This window comes from Tamandua tetradactyla, chromosome 3 (genome assembly GCF_023851605.1).
Source record: "Tamandua tetradactyla isolate mTamTet1 chromosome 3, mTamTet1.pri, whole genome shotgun sequence".
NCBI lineage: Eukaryota > Metazoa > Chordata > Mammalia > Pilosa > Myrmecophagidae > Tamandua > Tamandua tetradactyla.
In genome coordinates this window covers 133,294,445-133,306,752 of record NC_135329.1, presented here as the reverse complement: position 1 = coordinate 133,306,752, position 12,308 = coordinate 133,294,445, and the positions used below count along the sequence as shown (strand labels likewise).

General features: G+C 36.8%; 1 protein-coding gene across 1 annotated transcript in view; it reads left to right on the top strand.

The window, feature by feature from the left end:
* The window catches only part of KCNH7 (potassium voltage-gated channel subfamily H member 7), a 495,299-nt gene that overhangs the window by 464,022 nt on the left and 18,969 nt on the right, over positions 1-12,308 (top strand). Inside the window, exons 10-12 of the mRNA XM_077151943.1 lie at positions 231-483; positions 4,625-4,830; positions 6,677-6,776. Of these exons, the coding sequence (XP_077008058.1) occupies positions 231-483; positions 4,625-4,830; positions 6,677-6,776 (559 nt within the window). The remainder of the gene's footprint in view (positions 1-230; positions 484-4,624; positions 4,831-6,676; positions 6,777-12,308) is intronic.

Here is a 12,308-nt window from a genome sequence, read left to right as displayed (position 1 = left end):
GTGTTGAGTTTGAATTCCTGCAGTTAGTTCAGAGAACGAGTACTGAGTTAAAAATTTTGACATGTTTCGCAAAGCAAGTATTCATTAAGGTAGGCAAGGCAGAAGCATTGAAAGAACTCCTGTATGTAACAAATATTACACCTGCAACTCTGTGAGCAAGAAATACACTTTATTTCAGGTTGAGCATCCTGTGCGCTGGTAGTATGAAACTCTTTCTTTTTTCTCTTCAGGTCCTAAAGGGTTTCCCAGAATGTTTGCAAGCTGACATTTGTCTGCATCTCAACCAGACATTGCTGCAAAACTGTAAAGCCTTTCGGGGGGCAAGTAAAGGTTGCCTTCGAGCTTTGGCAATGAAGTTCAAGACTACACATGCCCCTCCAGGAGACACCCTCGTCCACTGTGGGGATGTCCTCACTGCACTGTATTTCTTATCCAGAGGCTCCATCGAAATCCTCAAAGATGACATTGTGGTAGCTATTCTAGGTGAGTGATTTTCAACTAGACGGTGACAAATTCAGATAATAACTGGGGCAATGCATAGTCCCTATGGGAAGCTTCTTTTAAAATGATCAAAAACAGAACTGATCTATCTGTTTACAAGTTCTGTACAAGACTGTTGGGTAATGTGAGACCTTTATTTAAAACTCAATTCAAATCAATTTAACCTTGCAGGAAATGCGTTTTCTTGACTTTCTCAGTTTTTTTCCTCTGATGTGTAAACGCCTCCGTGGCTCTGTTCGGTTTTTGGCAGCTACTTAGGCATTTGTGGGCAAATACATGAAAATCGTCAGCATCCTTTCCTTTTCATGTTACAGGATCTTGTTTTCCTGCTTGACCCCTTAATACGTTAAAATAAAATGTCTAACTTGTAGACATACTTACTAGAAATTGAGAATGCCCTGTCATGACTTGGGTATATGTTTTGATGAATTTCATGTTTGCTGAGCACTTCCACGTGTGTGGCTCATCAAAAGGAAAAATGCAGTCCTGACCCAAGTAGCACAGAGCCGTGATCGCAACATCCAAGGGCAGAGATGACGAGCAGGTTAAAATGAGTAATAAATTAAACGAGTTTGGGTGCAAAAGAAAACCCATGTTTAATATGTCTCTTTAAAAATATATTTGCTGTTAGCCTATGTGAACTTGCAGGATTTCTTTGGAACACTAAGACATTGGGGAAGAACCAGAAAGCAGACAGAAGGGGGTCGATTTCCCTCTCCTACACCTAGCAGGTAGCTTTAGGCCTCACTCTCCTCGTGGCACAATCCCCACCCACTCCCAGTATTAATGCAAATTTCCACTTTTTTAAAACAATGAAATTTTGAGATATATTAACACATCAAATAATCCATCCAAAGTGTACAACCAGTGGCTGATAGTATCATCACATAGTTGTGCACTCATCACCACAATCAATCTTAGAACATTTTCATTGCCCCAAGAAAGAAATAAAAATAAAATTTTTAAAAACACCCAAAACATCCCATATCCTTTATCCCCCCATTATTTATTTATTTATGTCTTTATTTTCTTACTAACCTGTCCATACAGCAGATAAAGGGAATGTCTGTCACCAGGCTTTCACAATCACACAGTCACACGATAAAAGTTATATTGTTATGCAATCATCTTCAAGAATCTAGTTCGCTGCATTACAGTTCAACAGTTTCAGGTTTTTCCTTCTAGTTATCATAACACACTAGAAACTAAAAAGGGATAGCTGTGTAATGTGTAAGAACAACCTCCAGAGTGACCTCTTCACTCCATTTGAAATCTCTCAGTCACTGAAACTTTGTTTCGTTTTATGTCTTTTCCCCTTTTTGGTCCAGAAAGATGTCTCAATCCCATGATGCCAGGGCCAGACTCATCCCCTGGGAGTCATGTCCCATGTTGCCAGGGAGACTTACACCTGGGAGTTATGTCCCACGTAGTAGGGAGGGCAGTGAGTTTATTTGCAGAATTGACTGAGAGAAAGAAGCCATATCTGAGCAACAAAAGAGATTCTCTGGGGGTGGCTCTTAGACATAATTGTAAGTAGGCTTAGCTTCTCCTTTGCAGGAATAAGTTACATAAGGGCAGGCCCCAAGAACAAGGGCTTGACTTATTAAATTGGGAGTTCCTAATACTAGTGAGAATATCAGGAATTCCCTAAGTGAGGAAGTTTAATATTTCCACATTTTCCCCCAGTCCCTCAAGGGACCGTTGCACTTATTTTTTTCTTTTGATTAATCCAGCTCCATTTAATTAATGGGCATATGGTTCAATGATTTCCTTTTACTTGACCCTTGATACATGACTGTTATTCCCCAATGACAGGGATGTAATGTGATTTTTTTCACTGCTACATATAGCCAAGTATAGCACAGGACTCAAAAATATGAATGATGTTTGAGCAATTCCCTATGTATATTGCAATAAATTTATTGTGATGATAACCTTTCAAAAAAATTTCCCAAAATTGAAAAGCTGTGGAATTTGGCCTCCAATCCAATGAGCAGACAAAGAATAAAAACATATTCTAGGGCAGGCAATGATGGCTCAGTGGCAGAGTTTTCGCCTGCCATGCTGGAGACCCAGGTTCTATTCCCGGACCCTGCCCATGCAAAAAAAAACATGTTCTAGATCCACTAAAGGCAAGCTGGATTGTCACTGGATTTGGCCTTGACAGTTTTGCTCTGATATGTTGCCAGGGAAGGAGCGTGCTTCATTGCATTTCTGATATTTAGATCAGCCAGCACCAGCTTCTACAGGAAGAAACAAGACTTCTTGCTTTATAAAATAGTAATTTCAGAATGTTATTAAACTATATGCATACTGACTTACTCCTTGCTAATTTACAGTCATGTAAAAAAAAGCTAATTAAAACAAAAGCCCATGCTTAATTTAGTTCAGAGCTTTCTCTTTGGTAGATTCTGAAATACGATATGTAAAGAATTTCAAGAGATTTTCCCCTTCTGTCCCCATTTCTGTGTAAGTTGGCACCTAAAATCTTCAAAAGTTACCATCATTCATACTACTTTTCAAAGACTGATAAATATTCATTAGAACTAAAGTTTACATTATTTACTCCAGCATCAATTTTTCTTGTACAGTATAAAATATTTGTTCAAGTGTATCTGATTTTCCCCGTTAAACTATCATTTAAAATAATAATCTTCCAGATTTTATTTGTGTGTGTTTGTGACTAGGTTAGAACTTTATGATATAGAAGTCATTGATAGTTTGGTGCACATAAAGTTTTCTACCAAAAGCTAAAATAACAGATCCAGGGAGTTTTTTCTAAATTGGAAAAGAAGCTACTTCAAGATAAATGTAAGAAGGTACTATTTTAAATTGCCACTAGCAGTCTTAAATAGTGTAATCTGTTAGCATTTATTAAGCATATATCTCACAACTGCCTTGGCATTCAGAGACGGAGAAATCTAAGTGTCTGCTCACATTCAGTGCATAGAGAGAGAGGTTAAATTACCTATGTAAGGACTTGACTCTGGAGTCAAATGCATGGGATTTAAGCCTGACAACTCTCTACCTCCTTTCACTTCACCCAGCTAAGGAGGTGACCTTGGGCTAATCAAATTACCTCTTTAGTCCTCTTGCCCTATGCATAAAATGGAATAGTAATTAATTGTTACTTCATGAGATTATTTTGGAAATTAAATGAGATCATGCAATAAGCATTTGACAGCATGCCTGGCACCTACTACCTAGTCCTTAGTAAACATTTGTTGTGGTGGTTGCTGGCTTAATGATCCTCATCATTGGACAAGGACTTGAAAAGTAGGTGACATCTACAGCTGGAGTCTACAGGGCTCCTCTGAAACTAAATACTGAAATAACCGCAGGGCAGACAGGAGAGCAAGGAGGACAAGCTTTTACAACAAAGATGACATCGCGAAAGACTGGGACTGAATATGTTGAGAAAATATAGCTGAAGTCATTAAGCAAATTCATTAAAAGTAAATCCAAAAGTGGTTTTTAAAGGAAACAAGGTGTGTTCAAATTGTACCCTTATCCTCTAAAGTCACTTCTTCTGGATTGAAAGTGCTCCACCATAAACCTTTGCTCAGTGTCACCTCAGAAACCCTTGTGAGATACAAAGATCATGAATCTGACTCACTTGGCTGATCTTATAACCCTAGATTGACAAATTAGACCACATATATCTGAAAATATTTTTTAAAATACTATATGGCCAGGACTTATGCTAATACCCCTGAATTATATACTCAAAGTTGGTTAAAATGGGAAATTTTAGGTTGTATGCATGTTGTCACGATAAATTTTCAAAAACAACAACAACAAAAGACCCTGTGGTAGCAATATGTGATGTACCAGAGTGGAAACACATTTGCCAAATTCCAGAGACTTAGCCAAAGAACAAAAAAACAAGGAATTTAAGAGGTATTTTATCAGGACCAGTGAGATAAGAGGTAAAGTTTTACTCAGTACACATGTCCTGGGATAATCAGGTGCTAGAATTTTAGTCCCCAAGTGTCTGTTAGCTACAGGGTCTTACATTCAAAATCATTGGCTCACAGATGGTCAGTGGAATCATTTACTTTTAGAAGGAAATCATTAAGCTTGGATTTCTTTTTTCCTTTTTTATTTATTTTGTTTTCTTTAGGAAAAAATGATATATTTGGGGAAATGGTTCACCTTTATGCCAAACCTGGGAAGTCTAATGCAGATGTGAGAGCTCTCACGTACTGTGACTTGCATAAGATCCAGCGAGAAGATTTGTTAGAGGTTTTGGATATGTATCCCGAATTTTCTGATCATTTTCTAACAAACCTAGAGTTGACTTTCAACCTAAGGCATGAGAGTGCAAAGGTATATATTAACTATCTGCTTATCCTTGTATTTCTGACATCATGTTTTATTTTGGGGTTGCGAAAATATCTATGATAAATCAGTTGAAATATTGTACCAAAACTTTACTAACTCTGAATGTTTGGGAGGAAAAGCCATCTGAATATTGGAATTTCTAAACTATTGGGTGTTGCTTAAAAAATTAAGCCTATTGCTTTCAAATATATTGAGTAATTTTAAGTAGGTCAGTTAAGTTTTATCTTGTAGGAACTCTTAGGGGACACACTTGATTGAAAATAGCCTTAGTTTATATTAAGTGTGCCAATTATTTGTAAGAAATGGTTGAATCTAAGATGTTGAAAGTCCCTTGGGAGTTTATGTTATGTAGAGGTTAAAATATCTCTCAGCTATTATTTACACCGTACATTTGTTATTCATGTTTTCTCAATAATAATGAAAAAATTAACCTCATTCAAGTTCAGGTCCACATTTAGCACAATTTCCAAATCACAGAAGCATAAATTAAGCACATTTTATGGTAGAGGCAAAATTAGTGCTGCAGAGTGAATAACATGTGGTCTAATAAAAATAATATTGTAAATAAATTCCAAATATGTTAACCTAGAATTGATTTTGAGACTGTAACCTTCATGTCCCTCACTTTTGCTGCAAAAATGTGACCTTATGACTTACTATTATTCTATGGCCATACAACTTACCTTGTAGCCTTAGAGTTTATTACTAGATTATTGCTACATCCACCACCCAATAACCCTCAGCTCTACTCCAATTCTAAATACATTCCATCTGAAACCAAATATTGGGCTTTTGATACTTGCCAGTTATTTTAATTCTAGTTAACATATTCTCTAAAATAAAGATTCTCAAGCCAATAGTTAGGTAAAACATGGTAGGTTTAATTCTTCCTTGAGCTACACCAAGTATAACTCAAGGTATTGAGTATTCCCAGATACTGTGAGGCACTTCATGAGAAAGAGAAACTTTTAGATTCACCAGGATGCCATTTAATATCCTGAACCACTAGCTTAGATAATTGCCTCTTCTCAAAACTCTGAAAAGTTGAAAAATATTTAACTGGGTAAAAGGTTAGAGTTCTCAAGAGCACATGTTTTTTCCAATACTAATTGGAAAATTCAGTGTTTTATCAAATCCCATTTTAATATCACCAACTTCATTCTGATTTTCCTTGAAAATGACAAACATCTATCTCTGATAACTTCTTTACATAAAAAGTTTAGGCAACAACCAAAAAACTAAATTAGGAACTTCCACTTTCATTTACAAGATTGATAATATTGTACAAAGTGAACTAGAAGAGGAGGAAGGAGAAACTGGGAACAAACAATAAGAAAACATTCAAAACACAGTACTTCTTGAATTCACCCTTATGTTTATGGTTGTGAAATTTAACCTTGTGATCATTACCATGTAATTTAAACATCATGCCTAATTATAATTAGGTTATATATTTCTTTCTGCCATAACACAGGTACTGCAATGGTTTGTTTTGAAATTATTATTATTTTTTTAGCTTTACCAAGTTATACAGAACACATTCCACATAAAGGAATATTTTATCTTTATCTTTAAATGTTGACATCCACAATATTTCTGATAAATAACTTCTACCCCTATGATTTCCCCATCAGATGGTGAAACTACTAGAATTATTCTATCAGTCTGTTTTATAATTTAGGGACAACCATTAAGCAAAGTATTGCGGCTATTTGTCTGCAATCTAATAATTAAGTCTCAAAGTGGTCGAAATGATGTGAAACAATAAAGAGTTTACATTATGTTTAAATTGAGTAATCTTCCATTTCATTTTCATGTTCCATTAACAAAGGCGGATCTCTTGTTACGATCACAATCTGTGAATGATTCTGATGGTGAGAACTGTAAACTAAGAAGAAGGAAATTGTCATTTGAAAGTGAAGGGGAGAAAGGTAATTCATTCTACTTCTAAAGTTTAAATATACAACACATAGTTATTAGCTCTTCTCACTTAAAAACTCATTATACATCTGATTCTAAGGGTAAGCTCCATTCAGGCTTTCGGAGGGCAATTCCTTTTCTTTTTCAATAGCTAATGATATGGTTTCTAATTGGTAGGTGTCTGATATCTACAGGACATCACAGGTAGAGAAATAGAGTGGGATGGTTAAAAATAAAAGGAGGCCACTTAATTACAGTTGAATAACTCTACCTCAGAGGTCCGAGCAGTGCTTTCCGGAAGGACAGCTCATTGAAGGCTGACAGCTCAATCCTCTCACACTCATGTATGACATAGATGAAGGTGAGGGATTTTGTTGGTCTTTTTTATCCTCAAACTCTCTGTGCACGTGCTACTGCGGAAACTACCAACCTGTCCTTTCTAGGTTTTTCTGCCTCTCAGAGTATTCTTTTTATTTTACTCATCTATTCAACAAATATTTAACATTTCATGTTTTCAAAACACTACCCAATATTCTAAGAAATGAATTATGTGAAATGGCCTATGCCTTCCCTTGGAGGGAGATAGACATACCCTCAGTCATTTCTAATGCAAAGACTAACTACTAAAACAGGGACAAACACCCCTCAGTTGGAGCCCAGATGAAGATTGTCTTATTTTGCCAGTTTGCTATGACAAATACCGCACAGTGGGTTGACTTAAGCAAAAGGAATTAATTTATTAGCTCATGGTTTGGAAGGCTAGGAGCCAAAAATCAAGGTATTGGTAGAGCTTGATTTCCCTCAGAGTCTCTAGTATTCTGGTGATGGCTGCTGGAGATCCTTGGGGTTCCTTAGCTTGTATCTCTGCCTCTTGTCACATGGCAATATCTTCTCCTTTCCTTTCATGGGCTTTTCTGGTTTCTGCTGACTTCTGGCTTCTTCTTGTGACCTTCTCTGATTCCTCTTTATAAAGCCTCCAGAAATAAGGATTCGGGTCCACCCAAATTCAGTTGGGCCACAATTCAACTAAAAATAACATCTTCGCAATACCCTATTTAAATAGGTCCACAGCCACAGAAATGCAGATTGAAATTAAGAACCTGTCTTGTGAGGGGTTAATTAATTCAACCTACCACAAAGGTACATTTAATTATGCCTCAGCAGATAGGTAAAGGCTTTTCTTAAGAAATTCCCCACTCTTGTCCTTTGCTGATCCAAAAAACATTCTAGTCTTCACTTTATTTGGCCTCTTAGCAACAGCTGACACTGTAAACCATTCCCCTCTCTTTTTAAAATACTCTTCTCTTAGCATCTGTGACTTTGCACACTTGGTAGTTTCCTCTTACACCCACTGATTTCCTGATTCCTTTCCAGGATCATTATCTTCGCAACCAGTTCATTAGTTGTTAGAATTTCTCAAAGTGTAATTCCAGGTCTTCTTCTCTTCTCTTTTAATCTCATACTCTTTCCCTGGGTAATCTCCCAAATGTCTATGGTTTAATTATACCCTCATACAGAATATATGCAAATTTACATCTTAATCCCAGACTAGCTGAGCTCCAACCCCATATATCCAGCAGTCTATTGAACTATTACTTGAAATCTCAAAGGCAACTTAAACTCACCATTTTCTAAATTGAACTCATTATGCCCCCCTGGAACTCTCTCCCCTTTCATTTTCCATATCTCCACAATTGGCACTACCATCCAATCAATTGCACAAGCCAGATAGCTAAGAATTATTATTTTACACTCTTCATCAACACTGACAACAAGTCTTGTTATTGCTACCTCCAAAAGATTTCCATTTAGCCTTCGAACTAACATTTAGTCTTCAAGTAAGTCTCCTTTTGGTTCACTTATCTGCATCTCCATTGCCACAATCCTGTGCCAAGCAACTCTAATCTGCCACTTGGAACAGCATCCCAACTCACCATCCCACATCCAGTTTGCTCATCTGTTCTCACTCTGCACCACCAGTCATTTGTTTTCTAAATGTATTTAACTTTATGTCACTCACATATTTAAAGCTCTCTGAAGACCTCCATTTCCAAAACATTTTGTGAGGTGGAGCTGCTCTGCCTCTCCAATCTTATCTCATACCCCCTTCCCTTCAATACCCTCCCCTGTCTTCTCTCCTCATCAGCCCTTTTCAGCCACATTTTTTCCATTTGAACTTTTAGGTTTATTTGCATCATTATTTTATAACTGTTATTTGAATCTAGATCAAAAGTTCCATGGAGGTAGGAAATATTCGGTCCTTCGTAGTTTCAGTGTTTGCCATAGGTCCTCAACAAATACTTGTTGAAAGAATAAATCAATTAATGAAATGGAGCTTGAGCATTTTCTTTTTTATTCTCTTCCTCATTTTTGCCTTCTATTTTTGTTTATTAATTTTATTTAAAAAGCTCCAGTGTTTACTAACACTCTGTACCTACCAAGCAACAACTCCCCTTTACCCCCTCTCTTCATCCCCTAGGAACTTCTAATCTACTTTCTGTTTCTACAAGTTTGCTATTTATAGATATTTTGTATAAGTGACATCCATCATACAATATTTGTCCTTGTGTGTGATAATTTCACTCAACATAATGTTTTCAAGATCCATTCATGTTGCAGTATGTGTTCGAACTTAATTCCTTCTTTCAGCTGAGTAATATTCCTTTGTGTATTTGTACCATGTTTTGTTTATGCTTTCATCTATTGATGAACACTTGGGTTGTTTCCAGCTTTCAGCTCTTGTAAATGATGCTGTTATAAACATCAATGACAAAATATCTGTTTGAGACCTCGTTTCCAATTTCTTTGAATATATATATAAGAGTGGCATTGCTAGGTCATATGGTAATTCTATACTTAATTTTTTAAGGCCCTCCATACTGCCTTCCACAGTGGCTGCACCATTTTTGCATTCCTACCATCAATGCACAAGCGTTCTAGTTTCTCTGCATCATCTCCAACAGTTATTTTCCAAATCTTTAATAATAGCCATCTTTTGGATATTTGGTTCACTTCTGAGTGTTATCTCATTGTGATTTCAATTTGCATTTCCCTAATGCCTAATGATATTGAACAAACTTTTGTCTTCTGAATTCAAGTTTTTTCCTTAGTTCTCTTCTTTCCTCACTCTAAATTCTCACCCTAGGAGAGATCACCTACTAGTGTTAGCTAGCTCTACATTTCAAGTGGATTAAACTGCCCTCTCTTCCATGTAAATCATTTCTGGTTTTTTGCTTATGTCATTCCCTTAATTGGAATTTATATCCCCTGTCCTCAAACACACACACACACACACACCATCACCACCACCACCACCATACCATTTTTTCATCCACTAAAATTAGATTTTTCATCAAGGTCAATCTCCACTGACAAATTCAACATGAACTATTTTATGATGTCCTCAGCTGTACAGTTTCTCTTCCTCTTATGAATTCCAGAGGCATTTTCCTCTCTTACAGCACTGCGAAAAATTTGCCCTAATGTGTGGTTATGTGTGTATTTGTCCTATTTTTCTATAAACTGTAGATCCCTTTAACAAAGAATGTGTGATAAATATTTGTTGAATTGAACTAATTGTTTAATCCTCTGACTGATCACAGAACAATAAACCACTCATAGATAGGTGGTAATTTATTTCTGCTAAGTCCATTATTCTCTTGGTGGCTTTTCTAAAATCAGAACTATTACTGTCAATCTATTCTTCCATAGAGTTAATCTAAATCCCTTATCCCGAAGTTAATCTCTTATTTCAATCTTGCTGGAAATGAAGAACAACTTGACAATGCTGTCTATATAACAATGTCCCCTACACAGTTAATTGATTTATTAAATCTCCTTTCAATCTTGTTTCGTTCCCTCAGTCTTGAGCTAAAACATCTAATGTTTTTATCTCCTGATAAGGCCTGAGAACATGTCACAATATGCATCGTGTTCCTGCAACTAGACATTTCAATTGATTCTGAAAACTTCCCCTTTAATCACAGGCTTAGTCTGTGATATCTAGTTTATATAAAGTATAGATGGTAAGGGACTTGCTTGCCTGCAGCTCTTCAAAGTTTCCTTGTGTATCAATGTGTTAGCATGATTTAGTAAATGTGGAAACATGATTAACTTTAGTTATCCAGACCCTAAGAAACTATTCCAATGTCTTCAGGATTTCTGAGTGCTGCCAGGCAGTGTTAAATTTGCTTAAAGCAATTTAATTTATGTCACCCCTTTACATCACCCCAATCTAATTCTCTAAGGATGGTCAACTCATTCTATACTTCTCAATGTAGAATCAACAGGTAGGCGAAAAATCCACGTGTCAGTAATTTAGCATAAAGAATAAAAATCTTCCAGAGGACTATTGATGCTAAATGAAACAGTGGTAAATAAGCTCAAAGCTTTCCATGAATTGAACTGATTATTTTAGTTTCCTACCAATACAATACTTTGAAGGCAAACACTCAAGAGTGCTGTTGACTGTGGATCCTTCAGCAGAGGCAGCGAGAGCCAGAGGAAGGACTGTGTATGTAGGCATTGGAGGCAAACCAAGGTCAGGTCCTGCATTGCCTCTCACTGCCTGCTCCACAGGGCACTGGAACCCTTAGGGTTTCCACCAGCCTCTCCCTTCCAGTCATGTTTACCATATGGGGCTAAGGGGCTGGCATTCAAAAATACATGTTTAAAAAGAAAAGATACTTAGAAACTCTGGTATGCTGACTCGAACAAATTATATGCCAAACATGTTTGATCACTGCTCTCCTCAAAATGAATTTGTAGATGCAGGTGGTTTTACCTCATGAGCTTCACATTCCTTCCGAAGAAAATACCCAGTTCCCTACAGGAGAGAGTTTTCAATTCAGGTTCGAGTTTGAGGACACTGTGTATTTTCTGAAGGGGTCTTTAAGAAGCTCTCTTTTCTAAAATCCTGGCCTGCAGGTGCGTAAGACCTCCCCCAGTTTGACTCGGATCATTGTAGAACAGGTACTGCAGTTCCTGAGACGGCAGTAAAATTTTATGTCAACAGAAAGGGAAGGATAAAAATGTTGCTTCAATGACCTATTTAGTAGCCACGAGCATTGTCAACTTGCTGAACAGAACAGAACCAAATGAAGTATTGCCTTCTGGAACATGCTGAAAAAAAAGTCTCTAAGTGGTCTTCAAAGTTGAATTGTGCTTACTTACCTCAGAGTGTCCTTAAGTGATCCATGGGGATAATATTTCTTTTAGAATTTTATATAGTGCGTATTTTATAAGATAAAATTTTATAAAACTTTATAAAATACACACTATATTAGTACAATAGCATGTATGATGGTTCATGTCATATATAATAGCACATATAATGGTATGTGTCTGTGTTACTAATAGGGGTTATATGACCAAATATTTGAAGAATTCAGTTCACCTCTTCCTGTATGACAAGCAGCAGTACCAAAGGAACTGCTGCTGAGGTCCATGTAAGGTACCAGTGAACTTCTGGCAGAGACCAGTCAGTGAGAACCCCAATGCGCAGGCCTAAACCAATTGTCCTTTCATTTGCCAAGTGATCATTG